The 14,885-nt window shown below is 47.6% G+C and overlaps 2 protein-coding genes across 8 annotated transcripts; both read left to right on the top strand.

Moving 5' to 3' along the window:
• The first annotated feature begins 43 nt into the window (after positions 1-43).
• On the top strand, positions 44-5,389 carry MED22 (mediator complex subunit 22). Of its 6 annotated transcripts, none has more exons than XM_066580317.1 (5): positions 44-151; positions 1,930-2,064; positions 2,656-2,736; positions 3,297-3,505; positions 4,762-5,389. In XM_066580317.1, the coding sequence occupies exons 2-5, from the start codon at positions 1,942-1,944 to the stop codon at positions 4,952-4,954; spliced, it is 606 nt and encodes a 201-aa protein (XP_066436414.1). In that variant the 5' UTR covers positions 44-151; positions 1,930-1,941; the 3' UTR covers positions 4,955-5,389. The 6 variants fall into 6 exon arrangements, with proteins under 6 accessions (XP_066436414.1, XP_066436417.1, XP_066436416.1 ...); XM_066580320.1 differs by lacking the exon at positions 44-151 and adding an exon at positions 158-222 and having other exon boundaries at positions 4,841-5,389; XM_066580319.1 differs by lacking the exon at positions 44-151 and adding an exon at positions 158-222 and having other exon boundaries at positions 4,768-5,389.
• Positions 5,390-12,311: 6,922 nt separating this feature from the next.
• Positions 12,312-14,885, top strand: SURF6 (surfeit 6). Of its 2 annotated transcripts, XM_066580314.1 has the most exons (5): positions 12,312-12,446; positions 12,526-12,625; positions 12,709-12,849; positions 13,660-13,739; positions 13,868-14,885. In XM_066580314.1, the coding sequence occupies exons 2-5, from the start codon at positions 12,532-12,534 to the stop codon at positions 14,549-14,551; spliced, it is 999 nt and encodes a 332-aa protein (XP_066436411.1). In that variant the 5' UTR covers positions 12,312-12,446; positions 12,526-12,531; the 3' UTR covers positions 14,552-14,885. The 2 variants fall into 2 exon arrangements, with proteins under 2 accessions (XP_066436411.1, XP_066436412.1); XM_066580315.1 differs by lacking the exon at positions 12,312-12,446 and having other exon boundaries at positions 12,528-12,635.

The raw sequence follows: 14,885 nt of genomic DNA, 5'->3' as shown, positions 1-14,885 counted from the left end.
TCCGAGCCGCAATAACACCACGAGTCGTGGTCACGTGGTCAAATAAACAGGAAGCTTCAGCTCTTCGAGATGATTGACGTTTGTTTTGGCCAATCACAGGTTAGCGGGGACGTTTTGCAGCCAATCGCCGCGAGTCACCGCGAGCATTTTGGTGAGTGACCGGGAAAAGGGAGTCTGTGGAGCAGGAGGGACGGCGGGACCGAGATATCAGGGAGGAAGGAGGTTGGGGATGGGGGTTAGGTGATTTGTTCTGCTCGTATATACGATGCCTTTGCGTTCTGCCGCAGACTGTTAGCCCTTCGGGCCCTTTTACACGGAGCGGTTATTCGTAGGAACGAGCGAATGAGTCGTTTGCTTTTAACCGTCATCTGTTTACGGGCGCAATAACGACTAAATTTTTTTTAATCGTTCCGTCGGGGAATCTGCGTTCAGCGGGGAGCAGCTTGTAGAAGACTCGCTCATCGCTTTTTACGCCTAAACAACCGCCAAGCGGCGAGCGATGCTGTTATGTCTGCGATTAACGAACGGCGAACTATTAGTGAATGAATTATCGTCTACAATATCGCTAATTTTCGATAATTTGATGATAATCGTTCCTTTTAAGATCGCCCTTCCGTTGGATGGCGCTGGCTGCGGGGGAGGGGCTTGTAGTAATCCCGCACCCCTGAGGACCGTGCTGAGCAAACCTTTAAGACGTTTGGTTCAGCCGCTTCACCAAATCTAAGCAGAAGTTTTGTCAAACATCCCCGCTGCCTCTAAACCGTGTGGCTCGCACCGATGCCCCGTGTGACCCTCCGGCCGCCTGCACACGAACGGACCTGCCTTGCGGATGCCGCGGTTGGCATCAACTGCACATTCGCAGCGAATACCACCCATAGCATGTTATGGGAAAGCGATTCTTCCTGCACACAAACCAATTGCCGTTTCTGCAAGTAGAGGAGAAATTGCAATGGAAGCCGTCCGACTCGCAGTCCGTCCACAAGTGACATTGCGGACCGGTCACGGATTCTGCATCATCGCCTAGCAACAGCGCAGGGGAAATAAACATAAAAAAAAATAAGCTTATACCGTGTGTGTCTAACGGCGGCCGCGACCATCCGCGGTACAGATGAGAAGAAGAAACAGACGGGTCGCCGGCTGCTGCCAGGGCCGGATTCCGCTGTGGGCTCCTGCATGCGGAATCCGACCCGTTCGTCTGCAGGCGGCCTTAGAATAAGCATTATGGCGTATCCTACCCTTAGGGGATATCGCCCATTCTTCCCAACGGAGGCGTAAAAAAACCCTTAAAAACCACTCTGCCTTCACATGTACATCGAATGGGATTTATTTTGTTCCCATAGGGAATAATGGAAAGTTTCTACTCACAGGAAAATGGCGCTGTAACGCGAGGGTGATGCGGTTTAGACAAAGTTAATCCAAAAAAGAGAAAAACGGATTTTTTCCCTCTTGCCTACGTTTTCCTTCAGCGAGTTCAGCCAAGAAAAATACTTGAGGTTTGAGTTCTCGCTGAACCAAACTTTTAGCAAAGTTTGTCCCAAAGGTCCAGCTGTTGAACCCCACTGGGGAGGGCCGGGGACTCTTGACGCTTCTATGTGGATGTACTTGTAGACAGAAGTGACATTCTGTTAGGGGGTCTCGGGGTCTTTCTGCCACAAACCTGAATTTTTATGCCCCCCCATTATTACACATTGTTGCAGGTTGTGCGATTGTATGCAGATGGCGGTGGTGAGGCGCTCGCAGTATTTTTACCTCTCTCACCCCAGGCTGCACACCTGACAGTGACTTGCGGTGGGCGTCTCCGTCTGGATGGACCCCTTACAGGAAGTGGGGGCTTCCTTCCCGTTTGTCCAGGCTGAGGGCAGGTCCTTGGGGGATAATAGACGTTTTGGGTAATTGTGTGACTGACCGGCGCTTCTCCTTCCCTTTCAGTGAGGTGATGTCATGGCGCAGCAGAGAGTGCTACCCCAGAGCAAGGAGACGTTGTTGCAGTCCTACAACAAGAGGTTGAGGGACGACATCAAATCCATCATGGACAACTTCACCGAGATCATCAAGACCGCCCGGGTGAGGGTTGGCGAGTAGTCGGTACAGAGAAGTGAGCGGCGCGTGTCCTGGTTTTAGGTTGGGTACATACGTGTAAGCATGTTTTTGCCGTGCAAATATGCTACATGTTTGCGCTGCCAAAATGTGCTTATGCCGGCATATTTCGCCCGCTCTGTCATGTATTTGTGTACGCAAATCCAGCACACGTTCGCGCAAACAAATCTGCACAAAATCAATGTGATTTTTGTGCATATATGTGCTGCGAATTTCTCTGGTTTTCTGCGTATGTCGTGCGCATTAACTAAAGTCCATTGATGTCATTGCGTGAAAAAAAGCGTTCATGTGAACGCACCCAATGAAATCAATGCAGTCTGGTCACGACATATTACACAGCGCAAATACGGCCTTATAGCAGTGAGACATGTTGCAGATTGACTCCCAGTCGCACATGTACTGTGCACATAAGGTTGCCTCCGCTAGGTGTCGCTCATACATGTGGGGGGCATTAACTCGTTAAGACTCGTAGACCTCTTGATGTCAGTGCGACAGGCTATTGCTTCCTCCCGCGGTGGAGCGATAATGATTTGGAGTCTTTTTTTTCTCTTTGGTCAGATTGAAGAAGAACATCAAGTGAGCCGCTCAACCCAAGGGGAGCAGGATAACTACGAGATGCAGGTCCGCTCCGCTAACATAGTAAGTACAGCAGGTAGCCATGTCATCAATGTCAGGAAGTGACGGCTGGCGGATCCACATGCTGCGCCGCTCCTGCCATCATCTGTCGCTATGGGGTTGGGTTATCTGTGTGGGGGATGACAATGGGGTCCATGATAAGAGGTCCTTTCGGGGGTCGTACTTAGTTTGGCTTCTTTTAGAGGACGTCTATTTGTGCGGCGTCAGATCTGTTAGGGTTCGTTCACACAAACGTAAATCCGCAGAGTATTGCGCAGTGAATAGAGCCCATTGGTTTCAATGGGTTTATTCACACTTGCATTTTTTTCACGTGACGATCACATGAAAAAAAACTGCGACATGTCCTATGTTTGTGTGAATGGTGCACCGAAATCGCTGATTGAAATCAATGAGTGTGCGTAAATATGCAGGAAATGGGCAGAACCACGCAGGGAATCGGCATATTACAGTCTGTGAATACGCTGCATATTCACGGACTGAAATACACAGTGCGCCGTGTGCGTCAGCCCTCAGTATACAGGGTGGAGGTGTTTGATGCTTTGTCTCCCTTCTGTGTACTGCAGGTCCGGGCCGGAGAGTCGCTGATGAGGCTGGTGTCTGATCTGAAGCAGTATCTTATCCTGAACGACTTCCCCTCCGTGAACGAGGCCATTAACCAACGTAACCAGCAGCTCCGCGGCCTGCAGGAGGAGTGTGACAAGAAGCTGGTCTCACTGCGGGACGAGATTGCCATAGACCTCTATGAACTTGAAGAGGAATATTACTCCTCCAGGTATAAGTAGGCTCCGATTGGACTGCGTGGCCTTTGTCGCGGGAGGCTGACTGCTGCCGTGCCTTTGTTAGCAATGGGGTTGTAAACCGATCCGTGGCAGTGAAGGGGTTACTGTTTGTGCCATGCCCAGTATCACACCAGCACCGTCATATTTACCTGGCTCTGTGTTCGTTTTTTATTCTTTTCTAGACTTTTAAAAAAAAAAAATATTACTTTTCCAATTGACTTCTTGTATCTCGTGAATGAGGGCAGCCGAAGGCAACCTACAGTGCTGCGTGCCATCCGTTGTACCACAGTGCTGCGTGGTGGCATGCCATTTATTGTGCTGAGTGCCATTCGATGTATTACAGTGCTGTGTGGTGGCATGCCAGCTATTGTCCTACAGTGCTGCGTGCCATCCATTGTACTACCGTGCTGCCTGGTGGCATGCCCGCTAATGTCCTATAGTTCTGTGTGGTGGTGTGCCATTCATTTTTCTGCAGTGCTGCGACCGCTATTGTCCTACACTGCTGTGTGGGCACGTGCCATCTGTTCCCTGGCATCCGCTGTTTCTTGCTGGGAGTGGTGGTGGGGTAATTGATGTCCCTGTATATGTGTAACATCAGAGCCCCATTAGTTGCACAGTTCTAGCAGTGGGAGGGGGATTTAGTGTGTCCTGAGGATGGAATTGTCCAGTTCCTCAGTCTTGTACAGATTTCAGGTCTGACAACTTTATGTAAGGACAATAAAGTGATTTGTGCATTAACCCTCGATAGTTGTGTGATCACCTCGGCCGTGTGTTGTGGGGTCGGGGGTCCTGCCACTCTCCTGATGAGTAGATCTACCCACAGTTTCACAATTCTGCCTGTAGACCACCCAATAGCTGGTTTCTGATGTACCTCCTAATCCGGAGCACAATTGAACATGAACTGCAGGTCCAGATGTGTCACCCGTGTAATGGCCCCTTGTCACATGTCTGACCGTAGCTCTGGCCTCCTTCCTGTTCGTTGCTGTCTCGTGTCTTCCTGTCCCTTCTGCTCCTCTGTTGTGTGTCCGGGGGGCAGATAGAGGATGGCCGCTCGCTCCGGGGTGGTACAATATACACAGTCCCGGCTGGAGCGCCTCCTCTTACATGTAGTTTGTACATGATGATAAGTCCCAGTGATTTGCTGCTGCCGAGTTCTTAACGCTTTGCTTCTGTCTTGCTTTTCTCTTCCTGCTTTCTGGCCTTCTTGCTGCCCGGACGCTGTCTGCCGCTTTACCTGTTGTGTTGTAAGCTACAGTGTGTGTGAGCCGAGCGATCTCCCGCTGTGCGAAGCGTACTGGATCAGAGACAGTCTTGACTCTTCGCCTCAGGATCCCTCCAACCCGATGATGTCGGTAACGTCCGAGAACAGTTCCATCCCCAGTCAGATCCACGCATCTCCACATGTGAACGGACACGGAGTGAGCATATCGGAGCACAGCTGAGAACTCTGACCTCATGTAGCTCAGGTCGTTCATACTTGACCTCCAGGCCTGATTCTTGTCACATAGTTAAAGGTCCAGCGTGATGTCATCCATGGAGACCCTTGAGGGTTGAGCTGGTGGCTTGGAAGGTGAGGCTTGTAGAACATGTCTTCCATCATCCAGACCATTTTCACCTGGTCACTACAACTCTGTACATCTATTTATGAGTCCCAAGGTTTTGTCTGACCCCATAACCGCAGCCTACGTCCAATCAGCAGGTGGGGTGTTGTACACGCACAGACTTGATGACGCAAGATCTTCCATCATGTCTTGTCCCTTTCCTTCACGCTGTCGAGGATGTCCTCCATTCCATGGAGCGCTTGTAGTCATCTGCCCCTCCGCTGTAGGTTTCATTTGTTTTGTAAGCCTAAAATAAACTTTTTTTTTTGTCTTGTTTTTGTTACTTTGTGTTTTCAATCCCAACAGCAATAAATTAGTCGGTGATATTACCACCGTGAAGTGCTGCAGGGGCCACGTGGATTAATCTCCTTTCTAGTCTGTTTTAATGAGAGGAGCCAGGACTGTTCCCCCGTGTATGGGTTTGCCAGTTCTCTGCTGGTCACCTGTATTGTAACCCTAATTCTAATGAACCCTTTAGCCATCCAAGTTTGGTTCAGTAGAAGCGTGGGGTGTGGCACATGTCGATGACATATAGGATATAACTGCGTACGATTCGTCTCGTATGTTAGAGCTGCCTATCCTTAAATAACAGTAGGCGCACATGCGATTGGGAAAAAAAAAGTTGCAAAATTAGTATGTGTAACATGGATTTCACCCCGCCATGTTGAAAAAGGTTGCTGAAAACCGAACTTTCACCACAATGCGCCCCACAGAGGATTCCCATCAATGGCAGACGGAAGAAATAAACAATATTAAAGGGGTTGTCTCGCAGCAGCAAGTGGGGTTATACACTTCTGTATGGCCATATTAATGCACTTTGTAATGTACATTGTGCATTAAATATGAGCCATACAGAAGTTATACACTTACCTGCTCCGTTGCTAGCGTCCCCGTTGCCATGGTTCCGTCTAACTTCGGTGTCTTCTTGCTTTTTTAGACGCGCTTGCGCAGATGCATCTTCTCCCTTCGGCTGGTCTTGGAAGCATCAGCGTTTTGGCTCCGCCCCTTGTACGCGTCATCGCGTAGCTCCGCCCCCGTCATGTGCCGATTCCAGCCAATCAGGAGGCTGGAACCGGCACACGTCATGGGGCGGAGCCACGCGATGATGCGTACAAGGGGGCGGAGCCAAAACGCCGATGCTTCGAAGACCAGCCGAAGGGAGAAGATGCATCTGCGCAAGCGCGTCTAAAAAAGCAAGCAGACACCGAAGTTAGACGGAACCATGGCAACAGGGACGCTAGCAACGGAGCAGGTAAGTGAATAACTTCTGTATGGCTCATATTTAATGCACAATGTACATTACAAAGTGCATTAATATGGCCATACAGAAGTGTATAACCCCACTTGCTTTCGCGAGACAACCCCTTTAAATGTCTGCTAACTGAAAACACCTGTGAGATGCTATCTCTCCCAGATCTGCAAAACAAATACCCCCAAGCCCTCAAAATCTTTTTTTCCCTATCTACAAGCAAGAAGTTACATAGACAGAATCCTGGCCAACATGTCCCCACACCAATGGTCAAAACTAAACCACATATGCACGACGCACCCCTCTATGTGAGGGTATACAACCAGAGCCTACCCACATCTGCATACTCTAATAGACTATGCCATGTTCCAAGCAGCGCTCATGAAATGGACCACGGATATTCCCGAGTTAACCATCCCACGCCTATTGAAGGCCTTGAAGTCGCTACGTTGTAATGACTGTACAACTCTATCATAGGGTGTATATCACTCCTCGAAGAGGGTTCAGAATAGGAATATACCCCGATGATAGCCATGACCCCCCCCTTCCCCTGATAGTCCTGTGATTGATGTGATCCTAGAGGTGTTAGGGGGAGCCCTGCAGGTGCAGCAACTACACAAAACTCTTGGGCGCTATCAAAGTCCTTTTGGGGCCATGCAGGAGGAGAGAGACGCTAAAAAACTAACCTTAAATCACTCATGAAGCCAATAAAGTTTGCTGTTCAGTTTACATTTGTAATAGAGGTCTAGTTACAAAACCTCATACCTCCCTCCCCAATCCTACCCCCATCTGCCCACTTGTGGTCCATCGCCCGCTTATATAAATTTTTTCTTATCCTACCGCCAGACACCTGTGAGGTCTAAACGCTCACTGCACCCCTTGTTGAATTTCCTGAGAAGTGTAGTTTCCCAGATGGGGTCAGTTTGTGGGGTCGCTACATGGCGGGTAAGATTAATTCCAACACAATTTGCCCTCCAAAAGCCAAATAGCGCTCCGCCCCTTCTGAGCCCTGTTGCGTTTCCAAACTAGTTTACGTTCATGTAGGGGGAATTTTCTTACTTAGGGAAAATTGGGAATAGCAAAGTGGGTGCTTTTTTTTTTTTCTTTTTAATTGCCCCTTATGAAAATGGACAATGTGGGGCTAAACCTCAAGTGTTTTCAGAGAATTTGTAAGTCATTTTCAAAGCCCAATTCCAAAACCATTATGGGATTGAACCACTCACTACTAGAGATGAGCGAGTATACTCGCTAAGGCACATTACTCGAGCGAGTAGTGCCTTAGCCGAGTATCTCCCCGCTCATCTCTAAAGATTCGGGAGCCGGCACCGGTGACAAGTGAATTGCGGGGGGAGAGGGAGAGAGAGATCTCCCCTTTATTCCTCCCAGCTCTCCCCCGCTGCTCCCCACCGGCCCCCGCATCTTTAGAGACGAGCGGGGAGATACTCGGCTAAGGTACTACTTGCTCGAGTAATGTGCCTTAGCGAGTATACTCGCTCATCTCTACTCACTAACCCTCAACGATTTCCTTAAGGGGGTAATTTCCAAAATGGTGTGGTTTCTTACGTCCTAGCACCTCAAGTCATCCCAAAACTGTAAGGTGCTCCCTGATTTCTAGAAACATCAGACTCGCTAATGAATCTTCGGGTTGTCCCTCTGATAGCTACTGCCGGGTCGCAGACGGTCCTATTGTAAAGTTGTAAGAACTAAGACAATTTACCAATTTCTTCTTCGCTTTAATTTGAGTGAAACACATAAAGGGGTAACGGATTTTGTAAAAGTGTTTTGAATACTTTGAGGGATGCATTTTTTCAAGACTGGATGATTAAGGCCAGTTTTGCCGCATTGCGACAGCGCTACAAATCACATGTTTTCCAATGGGTTCCTTCACATTAGCAAAGTTTTGTAGGCTGCTACATTGTGAGAAAAAAAATGCGGGTTGATGAATATTGACGCGATTTCTTATGTTTTGTGGCCCATGTTTCCCTATGGAGCCTTCCGTTCTGTTGCATTGCCTCCAGGAAGCGCTGTCTGTGATTGGCTGAGCCACAGTGCACAAGAACCAATCAGAGCCAGCGCTCAATGAACCAATCACAGCCATTCAATGCGATAGCCATGATTGGTTCATCGAGCGCTGGCTCGGATTGGCTGAGCCGCGGCGCTTGAGAAGTAATCAGAGGCAGTGCTTCTTGGAGGTGGGGTTTTTGAAACCCCTGACCAGGAAGCAGTCACTGAAGACTACAAACAAGTGCCAGAGCTGCAGAGGAGCCGATAACGCCTCTTAGGTGACGTATTGGTTTTTTTTGTGTGTTTCATGCAGCTATGGCTTATTTGCGGGGGTGGGGAAGGGACTTAAAATATAAGCTCTAGCCACATGAAAATCCCTGCAAAAGAGCACTACAATGTCGTCTAGCGACAGATAACGCAGCAATATCGCACAAAACACAGATGTGATATCGCTGTCGCTCGTGTAAAAGAGGCCTTATGGGGGTTTCTAACGCTGGTTCTCCAAAACAGAACCGATTCCTAAAAAAAATAGCTTTTGGACATTTTTTAATATGAAAAACTTCCCCCATACTTACAAGCATTATGAAGGCTGCTTCCAGAATGATGCCGAGATAAAGAGGACGCACGGTGAAGGTTTGTAACTTTTTTTTGTTTTACTAGCACAAAAATTAAAATTTTGAAAATGTAAATTTTTTTTTTTGTTTTTTTTTAAATTTCCATTGGATTTTTTTTTTTTAATAAATAAAAACAAATTGTACAAAATTTGCCGCTAACACAAAGTACAATGTGCCATGAAAAAACCTCAGCATTGCCTCTTTACTGCCCCATTGACACGGCAGTATTTTTCATCGGTATTTGGAGGTTAAAGCAGGAGAGGCTCGTACCGAGAAAGTATAACGGAGAGATTCGCATCACTTCCGTGTTTTCGACCCGATCCTGATTTTAGCTTACAAATACCAATCCAAATATGGAGCAAATACGGCCGTGTGACCGTCGCCTCAGGAAAACCATTCCGTAATTATTACCACATAGAGGAACACATGAGATTTAAAAATGGGGCCGTCAGGAAGCCCAAAACTGGAGGTTAAAGCGTCCCTACGGGCCGAACCGCTTGTCTACCTGATGTGCACTACATGCTGCTGACTTACAGCACCTCATGGGGGCAGCACTGGCGTAGGTGTAGTGTCTTATAATAGGGAAACATGGGTGATTTAAAAAAAAAAAAAAAATAAAAATCGCAGAAAGAGAGCGCACGCAGCGATTATTTTGTTCGCCACATCGCATCACTGAAAACATCACTAATGTGAAGGAAACCATTGAAAATCATTGGTTTCATAATTCTGCTTTTCTGCTCGCTCTCGCATCGTGCGATTTTATCGCCCCTTTTGAAGGCAGTTTTAACCCCTTAAGCACGCAACCGTTTTGGGGGGATCTTCATCTCCACTTTTCAAAAGCCATAACGTTTTTATTTTTCTGTCGACGCGGCCGTATGAGGGCTTGTTTTTTGCGTGGCGAACTGTAGTTTGTATTGGTGCCAGTTTTGGGTACATAGACTATATTGTACAGCTTTTATTACATTTTTTATAATAGCGAGAGAAAACGCATCAATTCTGCATTGTTTTTTGTGGGTTTTTATTTTTACAGCGTTAATCATGCAGCATAAATGACACAATACATTACAGGGAGGGAGCACGCTCTACATAGATTGTGGAATGTAAGGGGTTAACAGCAGGGGCGCTGCCCCAATGCAACCCCGCTGATGCAGCGGGAGGCCAGCTATCGGTGACAGTTGGCTGGTGCAGGATCTCTTCTAATATTGCGCTATCCACGGGGCGTAAGTGTACGTCCTGTTGTGTTAAAGGGGCGAAGGCGCCTGCCCCGCGGATTCCGCAGCAATGTCCATCCAATGCGCACAAGCGGAAACCAGTTGCGGTTTCTGTTCGTGGATGAAAAATGTTGTCATAAGGGTGGGGCAAGCACATTTGCGCGATGGGCATTGCATTTTTTTTGTGTTTTTGCACGTGCGTGACCTTTGTATTTGGGCGCGCAAAAAAACATGCAAACATGCTTGCTGTGATTTTAATTGGTGATTAGGTTTAATATGAGCAATGCTCACGGAAATACAACGGGTTGCATTTTTTTTTTGCGTGAATGAAATGCGTGCGCAAAATACACTCCTGTGAACGAGCCCTCTGAAGTCAATGGGTTCTATTCACTACGAAGGACGTGCACAAAATCTGTGGGTGTAATATGCAGTACGCCCGTGTGACGAAGTCTGAAGTCTGTGGTCAACTGAGTGGTCATGTGACCGCACGCATCTTCTGGGCTTCGAACGGCGCGCTCCTGGGTGCCAGTGCTGGACGGGCAGCTGCTGAAGTAGGTGAACAGGTATAACAGATTATAGAAAATGGGTATTGTATACAGGATATATATATAAAGGCACTACATGCAGGCAATACAGCATACAGTGAAACCTCTACCAGCGTTGGCATCTACTAAGGCTGATTTCGAGTAAGGCCGTTTTGTTTTAGCCAAAATGTTGCCTCCAGTTAGTAACACCGGTGTGTGCCGGCCCACGTGATCTCCCGCTCGGTGTCTTCTACTCGTCCTCCTGCAGCTAATGCAACCCACCCTTCATCATCGGCGCCAGGTAATACACTAGTACAGTACTGTACAATTGCACGCCAATGTAACACCACAGAGAACACGGTCATAACGCTGAGGACAGATGATGATGTCAGCTGCAGTCCTATGTAACACCATAGAGAACACAGTGATAACGCTAAGGACAGATGATGTAACCTGCAGTCCTATGTAACAGCACAGAGAACACAGTGATAACGTTGAGGACAGATGATGATGTCACCTGCAGTCCTATGTAACAGCACAGAGAACACAGTGATAACGCTGCAGACAGATGATGATGGCAGCTGCAGTCCTATGTAACACCATAGAGAACACAGTGATAACGCTAAGGATAGATGATGATGTCAGCTGCAGTCCTATGTAACAGCACAGAGAACACAGTGATAACGTTGAGGACAGATGATGATGTCAGCTGCAGTCCTATGTAACAGCACAGAGAACACAGTGATAACGTTGAGGACAGATGATGATGTCACCTGCAGTCCTATGTAACAGCACAGAGAACACAGTGATAACGCTGCGGACAGATGATGATGTCAGCTGCAGTCCTATGTAACAGCACAGAGAACACAGTGATAACGCTGCGGGCAGCTGATGATGGCAGCTGCAGTCCTATGTAACACCACAGAGAACACAGTGATAACGTTGAGGACAGATGATGATGTCACCTGCAGTCCTATGTAACACCATAGAGAACACAGTGATAATGCTGAGCAGAGATGATGTAGTAGATGTGACTATTATATACATTATATAGGGTTATATATAGCCAATTATATACAGTATATAGAGTTAAAAAACATATTTAGACAGCCCATTATATACAGTATATATGGTAATATATATAGAGTCCATTATATACAGTATATACGGTTATATACACAGCCAATTATATACAGCAAGTATGGTTATATATACACATATATGACAGCCCATTGTACATAGTATATAGGGTAATATATAGACAGTCCATTATATACGGTAAATAGGATATATACAGTATATGGGAGATATATATATACAAACACAGTTCATTATATACAGTTATGTATATACATATACAACTCACTGTATACAGTATAAAGTGCTGTCTATATATGTATACACATATATAGACAGCACATTATAAACAGTATATACGGATATTATATGCCAGCAATACAGCATATCCGAGTAGTATATACAGGCAGTACAGCAGGTACAGAGAACTGCAGCCTCCTCCTTCTCCCCGGGCAATGAGTCCTCCTGTATCCCGTCATGCTCTGCTCCACCACCGCTCTAGCCCACGCCTGCAATTCTCGGCAGACCCAGGAAATCGATTACGGAACCCTGTTGTGCGCCGAGTACAGGACGCTGCGAAGGGGCCGCGGGTGAATGCTGTCTGGCATCTGCTAGTATAGTCTGAGACTCCATGTGTTGGTAGCGGCTGCAGAGGTAAGTCAGACCCGAATGTAGCGGTAAGTCCTGCCTGCCCTCGCATGTCAGCTTTCCAGCGTCTTTCTGGCTCTTTTAGGTGGTGATGGAGTCCCTGGCGAGTAAGGACACCTACCTGCAGAACCTGGCCAGGAAGGTCTGTGTGCAGCAGCCTAAAGAAAAGCCAAAACGTGCCCCGGGTGAGCTGATGTATGTGGCCGCTGCGTTCCGCTCGTTCGTCTGGCGGTCAGTATCACTCGCTGACCTTCCCCTCTATTTCCAGCCTTCAGAACCCAAGATCCAGACGAGCCGAGCGGCCCCAAGAAGAAGAAGAAAAAGAAGCCAAGAAAACCGCGCTCCGGGCAACGAGCGCAAGAAACCGTCCACATGCCGCCGCTGGTCATCCCCACACTACAGAACACAGGTGACTGTGTATAACGTGTGGGGGAGGAGGGGCAGCACTGACCGCCCACTACACGGAATGTTGCGCACTTTCCACCAGCTTATCATGGCCTCATTGCCATTGCGTCTTCTTTAAAGGCGTTTTCCGGGAGTAAACTATTGATGATCGGTCATCAATAGTTGGTCAGGGGGGGGAGGCAGGCAGGCTGGCTGGTTGCCCAAGACTCCCTTCCCATCAGGTGTGACAGCAGCGCTTACGTGAGGGCCATGGTCACCTCAGTCCTCCTTGGTCACAGTGCTGTACATTTTATAGTGGCTGTGCCTGGTATTGCAGCTCCGTCCCATTCACTTGACTACGACTGAGCTGCTCTCAGGACATTTGACCAATGATTGTGATGTCACAGGGCTAAGAAGAGGCCTTGCCACTCACCCAAGCCTCTTCAATCAGCTGATCAGTGGGAGTCCCGAGCGGTGATCCCCCACCAATCTACTATTGATGAGCTATCCTGAGGATCGGTCATCACTAGTATAGTCCCAGAAAACCTCCTTAAAGGGCTAAAACTGCACAAGATTAAAAGAAAATATCCGCAGTGGAAACTAGAAGAGACAATACCCAAAGTTGGCCAGAGAAATAGTTGTCTGGGGGTGCTCCTACATGTGGGGGTAATTATTGGAGGTGGAGTGAATGCCGTTATATATAGGGGTAGAGTGAACACCGTTCTATGAGTGAGCTAGTGAGCTGATTGCCATTATGGGGGTGAAGTGAATGCTATATGTATGGCGGAGGATTTTTTTTTTCCTTCCTTATCATCCTCTTGTGTTCCCTCTGCAGAGTCGCCTCGGAACTCCTTCTCCACAGTTGACTTACTAAGAAAACGTCTTTATGAAAAGATTGAGGAGTCTCGGGGTCAGGTGAGGATGAGTCCACCCTAGAGGACAGCAATCGTAGTGATGATGACTGTGGTCCTCACAACACTGGGCCGAAGACTCTGCATCCTATATTACCAATGAAGTAAATGTTTCTTCCTTCCTAAATGCAGGTTTCCAACAAATCTCTCTCTATTGAAGAAATAGAGAAAAGACGGCAAAAAAGAAAGCAAGAAAGAGAACGGAAAAAGAGAAAAAGGAAGGAGCGGAAGTTGAAGGCCGCCACGCAGGAGACTCCCGAGATGGAAGCCTCCTTGGAGGAGAAGAGTACAGAGGACCTGACAAAGGACACAGATCAGCCTCCGCTCGTCTTTAATAAGGTGGAAGTCAATGATGAACCCCTCAATAAGGTCATAAAGAAGCAAAAGAAGAAAGAACGAGTGAAGGGCAACATCACACCCATGACAGGCAAGAACTATAAGCAGCTGCTGAGCCGGCTGGAGGCCCGGAACAGCAAACTGGAAGACCTGAAGGCTAAAGACCAGGAGAAAGCCAAGGAATTCGAGAACAAGATCAAGTGGACAAACGTGCTGTACAAAGCCGAAGGCCTGAAGATCAAGGACGACGAGGGGATGCTGAAAACTGCCCTGAAGAGAAAAGAGAAGCGGAAGGAGCAGCGAAAGAAGAACTGGGACAAGCGAATACAGAACACAGCGGAGAAGATGCAGCAGAGGCAAGACAAGAGGAGCCGCAACATCAAGAAGAAGAAGATAGCCAAGGTGGAGAAGAAGAAGAACAGGGCTCGCAAGCGCGGACGGATCCTGCCTGAGGACTTGGCCAAAGCTGGTTTGAAGTGATGCAGGTGGTGGGACGACTGACTGCTGCCTAGAAGAACTTTATCTTAAAGAGTACAGAACTCTTTTTGGGGGGAGATATATGGATTGGAAGGACGTTTGGTCCCGAAGAGGTGGTTCTGAGGAGGCTTTCTCAATATAATTGTATAGAGTAAAGACCTGAATGATGTTGTGTATTTCAGCTCATAGGGTGCTCAGCCGTCCTGGTAGTTATGTGTGCCTTCTCACAGCGGCTTCCTATTGAGACTAATACTGCAGTTTCTATGTATACAATGATATGTAGAAGCTGCAGAAAACAAATGAAACATTTTAAATTAAATTTTACTACAAACTATGA

The sequence above is a fragment of the Eleutherodactylus coqui genome, chromosome 10 (assembly GCF_035609145.1).
Source record: "Eleutherodactylus coqui strain aEleCoq1 chromosome 10, aEleCoq1.hap1, whole genome shotgun sequence".
Taxonomy (NCBI): domain Eukaryota; kingdom Metazoa; phylum Chordata; class Amphibia; order Anura; family Eleutherodactylidae; genus Eleutherodactylus; species Eleutherodactylus coqui.
The sequence above is the reverse complement of the archived record's forward strand: the minus strand, read 5'-3'. Positions and strand labels throughout refer to the sequence as shown.